Here is a 16,767-nt window from a genome sequence, read left to right on the forward strand (position 1 = left end):
GATGAAGGTCCATAGGGTTGTATTTTTTCAAATTGATAAGCTCTTGGTTTGGGTTCAGGTCATGACCTCAGGGTTGTAGGATTAAGCCCCGCATTGGCCTCTGTGATCAGTGTATCTGCTTAAGTTTCTCTCTCCCTCTCCCCCTCCACACCCCCACTCAAACTCTCTAGAAATAATCAGATTCATTATTACACACTGCCACCCCCCATATATCACCCATCTCCCTATCTGGAACCCCCTAACCTGGAACACACAGAAACATCAAGTCTTTTTCTCACTCTCTAGTGGGATAATGTGTTAGAGGAAACTTATCTTCAGTCTGCAGTTCTCATCTAGTCTTCGTTCCCAATTTCCAGCTAACTATGGACCGGCTGGTCTGGGCCCCAAACTTCAAGGATTCCACCTCCCTCCCATCTCATACACTTGCCCCTTTCCTTTCCCCTCTCACCATCAGAGAACACAAAGACACAGACACACATCTCCATTTGCAACTTGTTGTTTTAATCAATATCCGTGCACTTCATTGGTCTCCTCACAGGTGACCACCATGAAAATTTTGATCTCTACCTAAGCATCCATCTCTCCAGTGCTTTTTCTGGGGAGGTAACAGCTACTTTGAGATCTTTGGCCCCTGGCAGGCATAGGGTGTTGCCCGGAGTGGGGACAGGCTTTCTTCTTCCGTCTTCATCTTCAGCTGATTTTCAGTCTTCACTTTGCTGTGTCTGCGGTAACAGACCAGTATGGTCGATTTCCTTCCTTTCTTACGCTTTTCTACATTGTCCTGAAGGGCCGATTTAACTTTTGCAAGTATCTTCCGCAGCTGGAAGGAAAACAAAGTGAGCCCGGAAAGACATTGGTTTTGGGGAAGGCAATGGAAAATAATTGGGAAGGGGGACTTTAAAAGAATGGGCGCATCCTAAGAAGGGGTTTTGTGCTAGACAAGGGCAGGATAGGGGTCTTGGGTAGGGTATCGAAGGAGAAAAAGAGGAGGTACATGAGTAGGGTAATCTGACCTTCTCACGTTCTTTGTCCTTCGATTGACAAGGGGTCTTCCTCTCTTTGATTTCTGGAACTTTTCTCACATCTGCGATTTCGGTTTTGTTTTCAGCATCTGAATTAGACCCCAGCACTGCCTCAATAACCTCCGCCATGTTGTAGCAACACTGGCCCTCTCCAGGGCCCCTGAGCCCTTTATATACCCTCCAGGGACAATGGGGAGCCACGCCCTTTAGCTTTGATTGGTCAGCAGGAAATTCCTCCAGCCAATGGTAGCCCTGGGGTGTTTGGCATCACAAAGCACCACCTGTGCACAGCCACTGGAGGAGGGGAAGAAAGCAGAGGAGCTCAGATGCTCTGGTTAGAGAAAGGGGGAGCTTTCTCAGCACTTCCTAAAGAGCCCTCTCAAACTGACCTGTTATTCATTCTCATCGACCCTGGTTCAATTCTTGTGGTACACATGGCAGGGAGAAGGTGATTCCTTCAAGCCATTCCCCATGGCCACTCCCATTCATTGGTCCATTCTGTCATCTCCTAGCGCTCAACAGTACCTGGTATTTTGTGCTTTTTAAATAAACTTTTAATTTTAGAACAGTTTTAAGTATACAGAAAAACTGTGAAAATCATACATAAATATCCCATGCCCAATTTCCCTTATTTATTAATGTCTTATATTAGTATGATACTTTCGTTAAACTTAGTGAACCAACAATGAAACAAACTATTATTAACTGAAGTCTGGTCCTTATTCAGATTCCCTTAGTTTTTACGTAATGTCCTTTTTCTGCCATATAGGATACCACAGTAAATTTAGTTAACTTTTTAGGCTCCTCTTGGCTGTGACAGGTTTTAGACTACTTGTTTTTGAGGATCTTGACAGCTTAGCGGTGTTTTTTGTTTGTTTTGGCTTTGTGTTTTCTTACATTAGACACTATTAATCAGACACTATTAATCTTATAGCTGAAGGTTTGCACCTTTTCCCCAACCTTTCCCTATTTCCTTTACTCCTCAGGCCTTGGTAATCTCTTCCATTCTCTATTTCTATGAGTTAGACTTTTTTTGGTGGGGGTAAGTGATAAGTGATACCATGCCTATTTGTCCTCTGTCTGGTTTATTTCACTTAGCATAATACCCCCTCAAGTCTATTCATATCACAAAAGGTGGGACTTCCTCTTTTTTCATGGCTGAATAATATATATAATATACCACATATACATTGCCTAACATTTTAGATGTCTTACTTAAAGCCCCTCTGAGCTAATGGGCCCATATTTAAGTCTCAGTAGAGACATGAATTATCACACTTCCCTCCAACACTTGGCTCTACCAGGCAACTTTTCCAGGGTGTGTGTGTGTGTGGGGGGGGGTTGCTGGATATACTTCAGTGGGTTCTTTTCTGCCTGGCTCATATTTATAAGTTTTTCTTCTGGAAAACCCCAAATCAAATCAGTATCATCAGGGTTATGAACCTCCATGGCAATGGTAGAGTTAATCCTTTGGCTTTGTTATAGGAGTGCCATAGATATTTCTCTATAGAACCCTGAGGATCAGTATCTCGTGTGTGTGTGTGTGTGTGTGTGTGTGTGTGTGTGTGTGTGAGAGAGAGAGAGAGAGAGAGAGAGAGAGGTATAAACAGCAGCAGAAACATTTTGTAAGGTCCTAGTGAATAGTCTGCTTTTAGAATTGTGACTCAGCATCCCACATAGCAACCATTCTTCCCCCGCCCAATGAGCCTATATATTAAACAGACCATCAGTCTCAACACCTGGTTGAGACACAACCAATATTTATAAGGTAAGAGTCATTCACTTGAGCTTAGTGCCAGTCACATAGTACTTTGTAATTGAGACACATGATTTAAAACTCACATATAGGTCCAAGATGAGACACATAATCTATGACTGCTTTAAGGAAGGCTCCAATCCAATCTTGTCACTATATGCCAATTTGCTAAACTGACTTATATTGATCAAATCTTCAGCACACTCTCAGTAGAATCCACAAATGTAGTACAAAAGATCACAGTTCAAAGTACAAGTCAGCCAGTGGGCAGTAGCTAAGAGTGCATGCTCACCAGCATGCAGCAGACCCAGTTAGGAAGCCAAAGCAAGAGAATAAAGACCCCTGGTGGTGGTGGAAAGTACCCTGGTGTCCGGCTTACAGGGCCAATTACTGTGATCACTCCACAGAGACAGAATGGGTCCTTTACCCCAAATTTAGTTGGATGTCAAGACTAAGGGCACATTCACCAAGAGAGTATGAGAAAGCTTGTTACTTACATAATGAGACTTTCTGGAGAGAGCAAGGCAGGCTCTCAAACAGGTTCAAGAATGGCTTGAGAGGGCAGAAAAAAGAGACTGGTTTGGTTTTTATGGTGGCAAATGAATGAAGCTGGACTAAGTGTTCCCACACAGAGGTCAGGGCTTGAATAGTCTAAACTTCCTCCTGGCCCCACAGGAGAAAGTACCAGGGCTTTCTTATCAAATATACTTAAGTAGAAGAAGAGAAAGTTCCAGGACTTTTTTACAAAACAGTGCTGTGCAAATGAAAGATGTTCTACCACAATTTAGAATTCTCATAACCACTATAACCAAGCTTCTCATATTGTTTTTAGTTTAAGCTGCTTTTCACTGCATTAGTATTTTCCAAATTATGGTTCTTTAAATATTATTTAAGGTGGCTTAGAATTATCCTGGTTCATTAACAGAGAAGCTGTATAAGAGAAGAGACTGCTAACATCAGCAAGCCTGACAATCTATAGGATAGCAGACCTAATTGCACTATCTGCTGAATTATGTAGGGTTTCTTATATTTTCGCCATCCCAGCTGATTACTGTGGCATCCAAAGACTGTAATAATTATAGAAACTAAGGTTTATTGACCATTAACTCTATGTAGGAATTATGCTAAATATTCATATCCATATTTAAAACTCATCACAACTCTATTGAGGTAAGTGGCAAAATAGCACTTATTGTCAGCTCTGCTGGGACTCCTAAGGCCATCTCCATTCCATTTGCAGAAGTAGAAAAGAACATGAAAGAGGGCACATGGGAATATTTATGGACCAGGATCAAAAGAGACATGCATTACTCCTACCTACATTTCATTGCCAAAAACTCACATAGCCACACCTAATTGCACAAAGAAGAAGAGAACTTGAACTGAGAGATTAGCTAGCAATTTCTGTCTCCACTATCCTGTTACATCACAATCTCCAGTATCTAGGGTAGGGCCTAGCACATAGTAGTAAGTGGTCACAAGTATATCTATTGAATGAATGTATTTGAGCTCTTCTGGTTAGTTATGGAGATTGGAAACAAATAGAAGTTTGTTAAGCAATGGTTTGTTAGATATGACACCAAAAGCACAAGCAAGCAAGAAAGAGTAAATTGGACTATATAAAAATTTTAGAAGTGTTTTCTCCTGCAAAAAAATACTAGCAAGAAAGTGAAAATGCACACTAGAGAAAAAGAAAAATATTTGCAAATCATATATTTGATAAAGATCAGTCATCCGGAATACAAAAAGAACTCTTACAACAAAAATACAAATTACCCGATTAAAAATTAGATAAAGGACTTGAATAGACATTTTCCCAATGAAGATATACAGATAGCCAACAAACATATGAAAATACGCTCAATGTCAGTCATTAGGGAAATGCAAATCAAAACCATGATGGGATACCACTTCACACCCACTAGGAAGACTATATATATATATATTTTTTTTTTTTTAATTGAAGAGGTCCAAGATGGCAGTATAAGATCTTGAACTTTCTTCCTTCCATGCACACACCAAATTTATAGCTACATATGGATCATTTCCCTCTGAAAGGATCTGAAAACTAGATTAACTTCTCTCCACAACAAAAGATAAAAGGACCACATTTAAACAGGTAGGAGAGGCAAGGCACAGTCTTCCCTCCCCTCACACACAAGCCCACCCGCCTCTGCATGGTTACACACAATAGAGAGGGATCTCACCAGACAAGTGCTTCTCCAGAATGAATGAAGGGCTGATGCCCTACATAGGGCACCCTAGTCCCTGGGATCTGCACCAGAAAGATGAGTCCTCAGAACATCTGACTTGAAAAACCAATGGGGCTGACATCCAGGGGCCCAAAGTGCTATAGGAAACAGATTCCCTCTTGGATGGCTCATATGCAGTTTCACTTACTCTGAGACACAGGGGGGAAAAAAAACAGCAGTTTGAAAAGTACCTAGACTATATATGAGGGAGATTCATATGTTGATTTGGGGGCATCTGCTGGAGGGACAAGGGATAGAGTTAAGATGTTCCCTGGAGGCAGGGATGCTGGTGGATGCCATTGAGGCACCCTCCACACAGCCTGCTAGCACAGGCAGGTAAGCTCAAACACAGCACCCTCCCACTATGTTGCTGTGACTGGGATGGGCAAGCAGTCCCAGCACTTGTTGAGGCTGGAGAGTGTGAGTGATTGCAATGCTCCCCTGCTCCCTGGCTGGGGCAGTGTAGCACAAACAGCCATGGAGTTCTCCACTCTGTACCTAAAGTCTGTGAATGTAGGTTGTTGTGACAGTCCTCCACTCCCTAGCTGGGACCAGCAAGAATGAGAGGTCATGGCATTCTCCTGCTCTCAGACTAAAGCTGGCACATGTCCATCGACAAGTGACTCTCCCAGTACATTGCTGAAGCCTGTGGGAAGGTAGAGTCAAAATATTGTCCCACTACCATTCTGAAGCCAGTGAGCATTCCCTACTTCCAACATTTTCCAGTTGCCATGCTAAAGCCAATAAGTGCACACAATCCACCCAGAGGACACCCCTTGATTGTCTGGACCTGTGGCCAATAGAACTGGTATTCCAGAGATGCATGAGACTGTAACAATTGGAAAGATAGATCTTGGCAGGCCATTACACCCAGGGCATTGCATAGACAGCAGACTGAAAGATAATTCCAGTCTCCTATGAAAAAGACTTATTTACTTAGCCTGCAGCTAAATTCTCCAGTCTAAAGTCATAGAGTGACTGAATGGATTTAAAAAGGAAGACACATCTATATACTACCAAAAACCTCATTTCAGAAATAAGGATACATGCAGACTGAAAGTGAAGGGATTGAAAAAGATGTTCAACATACATGGGAATGAAAATAAATATGGTGCAGCTATACACATATCAAACAAAAGAGACTTTAAAGACTGTAATAAAAGACAGAGGAGGGCACTACATAATGATAAAGGAGCCAATTCAACAAAAAGACATAATATTTATAAACATATATGTACCCAGCAAAAATATATAAAGTAAATATTAACAGACTTAAAGGAGAAATTGATGGCAATATAATAATAGTAGGGGATTTTACATCCCACTTACATCAATGGCTAGATCATCCAGACAGAAAATCAATAAGAAAATATCAGCCTTAAACAACACATTAGATCAGATGGATTTAATAGATATATACAAAACATTCCATCTGAAAGCAATAGAATACACATTCTTCACAAAGAACATTCTCCAGGGTGATCATATGTTAGGTAACAAAATAAGTCTAATAAATTCAAGAAAATTGAAATGATATCAAGCATCTTTTCCTACTATGATGGTAAAATACAGAAATAAAAGAACACTGAAAAACTACAAATATGTAGAGACTAAACAACATGTTATTGACTAACTACTGGTCATAGAAGAAACCACAAAAAATAAAAGTAATTTACAGATTCCATGCAATTCCTATCAAAATTTCAATGGCATTTTTTATAGAACTAGGACAAATAATTCTAAAATATGTATGTAACACAAAGGATCCTAAATAGCAAAACAATCTTGAGAAAGAAGAACAAAGCCAGCGGTATGTTCCCTGATTTCAAATATACTACACACCTATAGTAATCAAAACCATACAGTATTGACAAAAACAGACACATTGATCAATGGAACAGAATAAAGAGCCCAGAAATAAACCCATGCATGTATGGTCAACAATAAGGAGGCAAGAATATGCAATGGGAAAAGATGGTCTCTTTAATAAATGATATTGGGAAAACTGGATAGCTACATGCAAAAGAATAAAACTAGATGACTATCTTACAGCATGTATAAAAATTAACTAAAAATGGATTAAAGACTTGAATGAAAAACCCAAAACCATAAAACCCCTAGAAGAAAACATAGAGGGAAAGCTCCTTAACATCAGCCTTAACCATGTTTTCTTGGATCTGATTCCAAAGGCAAGGGAAACAAAAGAAAAAGGAAACAAATGGGACTACTGCTCAGCTAAGGAAACCATCAACAAAAGAAAAGGAAACATACTAATTTTGGAGAAGGTATTTGCAAATCATATATCCAACAAGAGGTTAACATCCAAAACTTATAAATCAGAGAGGCTGACAGAACATGAGAGACCCCTAACTCTGGGAAACGAACAAGGGGTTGTGGAAGGGGGAGGTGGGTGGGGGGATGGAGTGACTGGGTGACAGGCGCTGAGGGGGGCACTTGATGGGATGAGCACTGGGTGTTATACTATATGTTGGAAAATCAAACTCCAATATAAATATACAAAAAAATAAATTAAAAAATAAAAATAAAAAAAGAATTGTTATATTCTATATTGTACACCTGAACGAATATAACATTGTATGTTAACTACACTGGAATTAACATTTAAAAATAAAAAATAAAATAAAGGTAAAATGTGCTCTGAAAAAATACATAATTAACTCAAACAACTCAATAACATAAAAACAAACAATCCAATTAAAAAATGGCAGAGGATCTGAATAGACATTTTCCCAAAGAAGACATATAGATGGCCAACAGGCACATGAAAAGATGTTCAACATCACCAATCATGAGGGAAACGCAAATCAAAATCACAATGAGCTATCATTGCCTGTTAAAATGGCTTATGCCTGTTAAAATAGCTATTATGAAAAAGGCAAGAAACAGTAAGTGTTGGTGAGGATGTAGAGAAAAAAGAATCTTTGTGTGCTGTTGATGCAAATGTAAATTGATGCAGCCACTATGGAAAAGAGCATGGAGTTTCCTCAACAAAATTTAAAATAGAACTACCATATGATCCATTAATTCCACTACTGTGTATCCGAATAAAACAAAAACACTAATTCAAAAAGATCTATGCATCTTTATGTTCACTGCAGCATTTCTTACAGTAGCCAAGATATGGAAACAACCTAAGTGTCCACTGACAGATGAATGGATAAAAAAAGATGTAGTATATATACATAAACAATGGAATACTATTCAGCGATAAAAAAATCTTACTATTTGCAACAACATAGATGAACATTGAGGGTATCATGCTAAGTGAAATAAGTTAGACAGAAAATGACAAACACTGAATATTTTCACTTTTATATGGAATCTAAAAACAAGATAAAACTTAGACTCAGAGATACAAAGAACAGATTAGTTTGTTGCCAGGGTGAGATGGGATGTGGGAGGGCAAAATGGGTTAAGAAGTACAAACTTTCAGTTATAAGATAAATAAGTCATGGGGATATAATGTATAGTATGGAGAATATAGATAATGATACTGTATTGGGATGCCTGGGTGGCTCAGGGGTTGACTATCTGCCTTCTGCTCAGGACATGATCCTGAGGTCCAGGTATTGAGTCCTGCATCAGGCTCCCTGCATGAAGCCCGCTTCTCCCTCTGTCTATGTCTCTGCCTCTCTCTGTGTGTCTCATGAATAAATAAATAAAATCTTCTAAAAAATATTGTATTAACTTTGTAAGGTAACAGATGGTAACAGATGGTAATAATAACAGACTTATTGTTTTGACCATTTTGCAATGTATATAAATGCTGAATCACTGTATATTGTGGATCTGAAAGTAATATAATGTTGTATATCAATTGTGCCTCAATGACAATAATAAATAAACAGAAAATACCAAGTATTGGCAAGGAGGTGAAGAAATTAAGACCCTCATACACTTACAGTGGGAACATAAAATGGTGTTGCCTCTGGAAAACAGTTTGGCAGTTCCTCAACAAGTTAAACATAGACTTGCCGTATCACCTAGCAATTCCACTTCTGAGTATATGACCAAAACAATTGAAAACAATGGGGGGGCAGGTAAAATGAGCATTACAAAATCAAAGGGCTGATCATGTATAAGAAGGAAAAAATAGTCAACTTTATTAAATATTTTTCATAGGTAAGATGGGGACAAAGGCTACTGAACTTAGTAATATGGAGGTAATTGGTATCTTTTTAAAAAGGATATTAAAATAATGGAAAATATTTAATATAAACCTCAATAGTGTGTATTAAGGAGATCTTGTGAGGTGGGGATGTGGGTGGTAAATAGGCAATTTCTTTTGCAAGGATTGGTGCCAAGGAGAGGAGAAACTGGGACCATAGTCAGAGGGCAATTTGGTATCAAGAGAATATATTTTTAAAAGGGTATATTTTAGAGCACATCTGTATGCTGATGTGAATGATTCAATAAAATTGATAATATAAAAGATCAAGGCAATAGTTGTCAAAGAAAAAATATTGAGAACACTAATGGAGTATTTAGAGCAATGGTAGATAGGATACATAGTAAAAGTAGAAGGGTTCACTTTACATGAGAAGAGGTGATGTTTATATACTGTACAGAAAAGAAGGAAATGATTACCAATGCAGGTAAGATGATGGATTTGGTGGGAAAGATTTAAGGGAATTCTCCGTTGATTCTTCATTTTTCTCAATGAAGGATGAGGCAAGGTCATAAAATGATAGGAGCTAGTCTGGGGTGTTTAAGAACTAAGAAGAGGATAAGATGTTGAGTATTTATTTTGAAAAAATGGAAATGGGCACATGATATGGAAGGATTGCTGATTTGAGATTTGTGGTCAAGAATTTAAGGTGGTATGAGTTAGCTCAGTCTTGTAAATTTCTACAACATTCATCACTCATTTATAGGAACAGAATAGACAGATAGCTAGATTTCACAAGGGTTGTGATTTGTCTAGGAATGTACTAGAGTGTTACAGTAGGCATGGAGATGAAGGTCTATGAAAGTAAGTGATAATAATGATGAAATGTGAACTCTATATTGCTAAAGAATGAGGAAGTGAGGAATAAGAAGGGTGAAAATTACAGTAGATTTCATAGACTGCAATTCAAAGTTGAAGAACTGCTGGATTTGTGTGTATGTGTGTGTGTGTGTACATACATACATGTGGAGGAGGTATTTTTTGCAGAAAGAACAACCAGTTGTAGCTCAAGAGATGTATGTTTTAAAATAAAGATTTCAGAATTGGGGATCCCTGGGTGGCGCAGCGGTTTGGCGCCTGCCTTTGGCCCAGGGCGCGATCCTGGAGACCCGGGATCGAATCCCACGTCGGGCTCCCGGTGCATGGAGCCTGCTTCTCCCTCTGCCTGTGTCTCTGCCTCTCTCTCTCTCTCTGTGTGACTATCCTAAATAAATAAAAATTAAAAAAAAAAAAAGATTTCAGAATTGGTACGATTTATGAGAATGGCAATGTCTACAGCATGAGCATTAACGTGAGTGGCTTAAGTATGATGGAAGAAAAATGTCATTGGACATAAGGACATGAAAGATTTGCAAGGCCAAAACTGTTGGATGAATACCCACATAGATGACAGATGTTGAAGTTGATAAAATGGTGGCAGTGAGAAAAGTGGAGAGGTAAAAGGGACTCCAGAACTAAAGCGTCTAATGAATGAAGGGAAAGGAGTAAGGACATGATATTGTTTAATAATGTGAACTACAAATGAGGTCTGGATTTCCAAGGAGAAAGGAGCAGAAATGGTCAGAAGTGATAATGAGGAGCAAAGCAGCCAGCTACTCCACCTCTACTCCCTGGGGTATATGAGGAGACTAATGTTTGCCTAAGAGTACTGCAGGGAAGTGATTTCCTCAATGCAGAACCATATTCTACTTATAAAACAGAGATGAACATTGAGAGAAAAATTTGAAGCTACTGTAGAGTTTCTTAACCATCAACTATCAGTTACAGAGGGCAGAAAAGAAGAGCTTATGAAGATGGGGAGAGAGTTGAATCCAATTCTGTCATGTCTAGTAGAACAGTATGTGGATAAAAATCTAGGTAATGATGGATAATATACCAGGTAGTGACTTAAGTATAAGTGATGAGACAAATAAACCTTGCCATTGCATGGCAGTCTGGGAGGTAAGTAAAGCCCTCCTGACAGGGGATTGCTTAAGATTGACCTAGAACCCAGAAGAATCCAAAAACACCAATAGGAACATGTTTCCTCTAAATATCATGTATCCTGCATGATGTAGCCTTCCAAAGATAGATTAGGAAGGACATCTAAAAGGGTAGATTTGAAAGGAAAGGAGTGTGTGTGCTCAGGAGTGTGGGTGTGTATGAAAAATAGCAGCATATTCTAATGTCAGCAGGTTGCTATTATAGGCATATGGGGCTGTGCACTATTTTTAGACAACCCAAGATGCCCGCACACATGTGGCCCAGATGTAGGTACCAGCATTGGCCAGCTGCAAAGCTTAAACTGGGGAAGCAAAGAGGTCAAGGGGAAGTGGTATTATCCCAATACAGGAATGCATCTCCTTAGGTCTCCTAAATGGCAGGTGAAAAAAAATGGAAGGAAAAAAAGTGAACTTTTCCCCCCTAGCATCTCTCTTTAGGAAGAAGTACTTGGAATTGTATTTCCTACATAAATTCACCTGCTAAAACTCCAGGGAGCTCATCAGTGGGCAGATGTTCCCACCTAAGTATGGTTACCAGCAAACATTTAATCAAAATCATGGCTGCATCTGGCTCACATTAAAAGGTTTCTCTTTGTCAATGTCTTTTAAAAGAACAATTCCCCATGCTTATAAATCCAGACTCAGAACATCAATTCAACCTGCCTCGGGAGCTGTGTGGCTACCCCCTTTCTTCTGGGAATCAGCACTGTCCCCAGATAATCAATTTGCGAAGTATCGCCAAAGTGTTTTTTTTTTTTTCTTTTCAGTGTTTATCTACTGGAATGTCTAGGAGTGAAGCATAGACAGGCCAATGCAATCCTAAGATTCAATTTATTTCTTCAAATACATACAGTGTATATGAGCATCAAGGCAAGAGAATGGAGAGCTTTAGTTGAACTTCTAATAATAGATTGGGGCTCAAATCTGGGAATCATACCATATTAACCCTGTGAGTTAAGCTAGGTACCTAACCACTCTGAACCTGTTTTCTGATCTCTAAAAATAGGAGGGATAATATCTCATAAGGCTGTTATAAAGATCAAATGAAATAAATCACTTAGAGAATATAGTACAACACCTCACAGAATGGGAGAAAATATTTGCAAATCATATGTCCTATAAGAAATTTTTATCCAGAATATATAAAGAACTCTTACAAGTCAATGATAAAAAGATAAATAACCCAAATAAAAATGGGCAAAGGATCTGAACAGACATTTCTCCAAGGAAGATATACAAATGACCAACAAGCACATTAACATTCCTTGACATCATTAGCCAAGCAAATAAAAACCACCGAGAGGTACTACATACACACTAGAATGACTAGAATATAAAAATTCAGATAATGGTAAATATTGGTGAGAATGTAGAGAAATCAGAACTCTCACCCACTATTACCAAGAATGTAAAATGGTGCAGATGTTTTGGAAGAGTTTGGCAATTTCTCAAAAAGTGAAACGGAGTTACCATATGACCCACCAATTCTAATTACAGTGTCTCCCCAAGATAATGAAAATATATGTCCACACACAAAAAAATTGTACATGGATGTTCATAGCAGCAATATTTATAATCCTCAAAGTGGAAACAACCCAAATGCCCATCGACTGATGAATGGATAAACAAAAATGTGGCATATCCACATAATTAAATAGCATTCGGTCATCACAAGGAATGAAGTACTAATCCATCTACAACATGGATGAACCTTGAAAACATGCTAAGTGACACAAGTCAGTCACAAAAGACCACATAGTATATCACTCTATTCACATGAAATGCTCAGAACAGGGAAATCTACACAGACAAAGCAGATTAGCAGTTGCTTCTGGCTGAGGGAAAAAGCTATTGGGAAATGATAGCTAAAGAATATAGAGTTTGGGGATCCCTGGATGGCTCAGCGATTTAGTGCTGCCTTCAGCCCAGGGCGAGGTCCTGGAGTCCCAGGATCGAGTCCCACGTCAGGCTCCCTGCATGGAGCCTGCTTCTCTCTCTGCCTTTCTCTCTCTCTCTCTCTCTGTGTCTCTCATAAATAATAAATCTTTTTTTAAAAAAAGAATATACAGTTTCTTTTTAAGGTGTTGAAAATGTTCTACAAAGGACTGTAGTGATAGTTGCACAGCTCTGACTATATTTTAAAAATACTGACTTGTGCACTTCAAATGGGTGAATTGTATGGTATGTGAATTATATCTCATAAAGCTAATTAAACAGCCTGTGGGGTAGGCATGGAAAAAAAAGAAGAGTGCAGCATATCACCTGGAACATGTAAATGCTCATTAAGTGATAGCTATTATTATTCTATCATTTATTATATTCCTCTGACAAATTTCATTTGTCAGGTTCAAAATCAACCCAGAAAAAAAAAAAAGAAAAAAAAAATCAACCCAGAGCAAATGATTAATTACTGGGAAGGAATGAAATATGACCAATAAATCCCAATGACTGACAGACTGATCTTTGGAGCCAGCCAACAATGGATCCTTCATTACTAACATATGGCCCTGAGCATATTAGCTTCTCAGTTTCCTCATCTGTAAGCTGGAGGTGATAATAGCACCTGCCTCATATAAATATTGTCAAGAATAAACGAAAGGCCAGCACAGTAACTGGAACATAATAATTGTCAGCAAAAATTAGATCTCCCTATCTCAAGCAAATTCCCCAGATGTTCTAATTTCTCCAAAAGATCTTTTAAATATTTATATGCTACCAATTCTATTTTAAATGTCAAACTTTTCCTGGAAGTTTCTTCCAATAATGGTTCACTGCTTGAATATTGTCAGCTGCCAAAATGTCAATTATTCCAAAGGGCTACATTTTTATTCTCCTGTCCTCTACCGGTAACTTGTTGACGGATACAAGTCACTAATGTTCATTGGGTTAATAGGTATTCTTTATTTTAACCAACTACTGGTGCATCTTTGCCATTCTTTTACCCACCAGAAAGAAAATCATTCATTGAAAAGTCAACAGAATAAATGCGATTCAATGAATATGGCTGCCAATGTTAGAAATGAAAACTACTCCCAGCTAATTCAAGATTGTGCTATTGTGAAGGCTTCCACTCCCAAGGGTTTTGTTTTCAGATTTGCTCAGAATCAGTGACCTTAAATAACTAAAGAAAAAATAAAAAAAAAAATAAAAAAAAGAAAGAAAAAATAAAACAAGATGTTAACATGTCAAGATGTGCTTGGAAATCAATACACAGTTTCTTTTAATATAAAGAAAGCAAGACGAAACCTCCACAAAATCCCTGCTGGAACAAATCATGTTCTTCGCTCTAGGGATTAAAGAGAAGAGCAATTTTGTCACAACTATATATCATCCATCCAGATGTGTGACTTTTTTCAAATCTATGAAACCTGCAAATTTCATTCTGTAAACTTGAAACACATACACTGAATTTAAAGATAACCATATGTACTTTCGTAATCAAGCTTCAATTATACTACAGTGGAATAAAATACATTTTTATGCCTTACAACTTTATTCAGAAATTCAGCATAGGAATTGACTATAAACGTCTCAGACTTCAAATATAGCTTCTGAAGTTATGCTTTTGTTCTGGAATTTTAACTGTTTTAAACTAACTTAACAGAAACATTAACAAAAGCAAAACACACATTACAGGCTACTTCAGGGAAAGGTGTGCCCTGCAGCAAGTCTCTACACAGGGAATGGCACATGTCAAGTTCATTGCCTTTTTGCCAAGGTGTGAGCATGTGACAGGCCAATGTGAGAATTTAAATCCTCAGAAGAAATATCATGATGCTACTTCTGAGAACAAAGGTTGTTCTTGAGAGGAAAATCTCTTCAAAGTTTCACTCTGGTCTGCACAAGTCAGTAGCATTATTTCTGCCCACTCTTCCCATCCCCAGTTTTAATTCATAGGGGCACACTCATGGCCTTAGAGTCACCCTTCTCTCTCCTTGGCATTGTCTCTTCTGAAATGCCTCTGTATGTTCTCTTGCTGGGCCATGCCAAGGTCAGTGCCATGCAGATAGCTTCTCTCTCAGAGTCCTCTGAGTTATCTCATCCTGCCCCACTGCCAGGCCATTTCCCTGAACACCTTCTTCATGTTAATAGGTAATGTCATCAGAGCTAACATTTATTGAGCTTCTATCATGCACCAGACCCTATTCTAAGCACTTCACATGCATTACCTTAACTGATCCTCCCAACAATCTAAAAAGTAGGTTTTATTATAAGCTCCACTTATCCATTTTACTGAATGTATGGAAATGTTTCTCCTTTCATTAGTGTCAAATGAAATGAGGAAAAAATATTGAGTAATGTGTCAGTAAATAATCCAATTGACACCAGTAAAATTAATTAATTAAGAAATTAATCTTTCTTAAATTAATTGACCATATGCATTTTATTTTAGGAGTTACCTAACCAAATCTTTGCCCATTTTTCTATTGGGACATTTATATTTTTTTATTGTTTCCTTAAAAAATCTTTATGTATTAATCAATTCTTAAATGACACATGCATTCCTTTTTTTCTGGTTATTTGGCTTTTATTTTGTATATACTTTTATATACAGGATTTTTAATTATATTTATGCAGGAAGAGCCTTGCATTTTTGAAGCACACTTAATCCATAATGAGAATAATAATATAAACCTGAAATAGCAATAATATTGATAGTAACAGTATCAATAGATGTCTGTCTATTCCTATTTTACTTTCATAGCTCTTGTGGACAATGGTAATGGTAGAAAGAACAATCTAACAGGCTGCTGGAATTACACTAATTACAGGTCAATTTACATGGGCAGCTAAAAGAAGGAATTTCTGCCTCTTCCCAGTTCAAGTTCCCTTGCAGAGATTGATGTCAAAGATAAAAATGGTAAAACAATATATATTTCTAATCATATAATTTCTATACTAGTTTAAACCAAGTCAATGGATGACAAGGCAGGTCGTCAGTGCCCACAATCTCAGGAGTCAGCAGACTTAAGTTTCATTCTTGTATACAGACACCAATTCCTGATAGCCTCATTGCTTTGTCTATGTATAAATCCTACCAAAATTCTTCCTAATATCTTTCCCCGAAATGGAATTACCTTGACACAGTGCCGCTCTGCTTCTTACTATTCTTTACTTCCAGGAATAGCAAATTTTTCTGTAAAGGAACAGATAGTAAGTCTTTTACTTGTTTCTAAACTTCCCCTCCTCTTCCTCTTCCAGCTCCTCCTATTCTGGCTCCTCTTTTTCAAGTCACATTTTTCTTTATGTAATGCCATGAGATTTTGGAGAGTGCAACATGAGTAAGAATAGAAACATTATTTTTTAGTGGACCGTTTCTGTTTACCCCAGGATCATGTGTTCCCTGCTTTTATAGGCATCCCAGATTGGATGTGATCTGCTGACTCACAGGCAGTGGTGTCTGGTGCTGGCACAGACCTGCTTGAGAGAGTTGATTGTATGTCTCTTCATAATTTTGTGTTTGATGACAGTATATTGGTAGGCTGAAATTAGCCATAGTGGGAATATTTGCTTCATGGAATTAGGCAAATGCTATAAATCAGGTGTGTTAGTTTGCTTGTGCTGC

General features: G+C 38.2%; 1 protein-coding gene across 3 annotated transcripts; it reads right to left on the minus strand.

Annotated features, from left to right (window-relative positions):
- Positions 1-480: 480 nt before the first annotated feature.
- SPANXN2 (SPANX family member N2) lies at positions 481-16,449 on the minus strand. Of its 3 annotated transcripts, none has more exons than XM_072818249.1 (4): positions 16,280-16,335; positions 10,183-10,423; positions 1,014-1,316; positions 481-820 (listed from the first exon to the last, which is right to left on the minus strand). In XM_072818249.1, the coding sequence occupies exons 3-4, from the start codon at positions 1,149-1,151 to the stop codon at positions 611-613; spliced, it is 348 nt and encodes a 115-aa protein (XP_072674350.1). In that variant the 5' UTR covers positions 1,152-1,316; positions 10,183-10,423; positions 16,280-16,335; the 3' UTR covers positions 481-610. The 3 variants fall into 3 exon arrangements, with proteins under 3 accessions (XP_072674350.1, XP_072674349.1, XP_072674348.1); XM_072818248.1 differs by lacking the exon at positions 10,183-10,423 and adding an exon at positions 1,412-1,560 and having other exon boundaries at positions 16,280-16,332; XM_072818247.1 differs by lacking the exon at positions 10,183-10,423 and having other exon boundaries at positions 16,280-16,449.
- Positions 16,450-16,767: the final 318 nt, after the last annotated feature.

Source organism: Canis lupus, chromosome X (genome assembly GCF_048164855.1).
Source record: "Canis lupus baileyi chromosome X, mCanLup2.hap1, whole genome shotgun sequence".
Lineage (NCBI taxonomy): Eukaryota > Metazoa > Chordata > Mammalia > Carnivora > Canidae > Canis > Canis lupus.

Bases quoted from the DNA above. Each gene is read 5' to 3' on its own strand.
- SPANXN2 (XM_072818247.1), bottom strand. From the start codon at position 1,151: ATGGCGGAGGTTATTGAGGCAGTGCTGGGGTCTAATTCAGATGCTGAA. The intron at 821-1,013 runs GTCAGATTACCC...TTTTCCTTCCAG, and splicing joins AGGACAAAGAACGTGAGAAG to CTGCGGAAGATACTTGCAAA.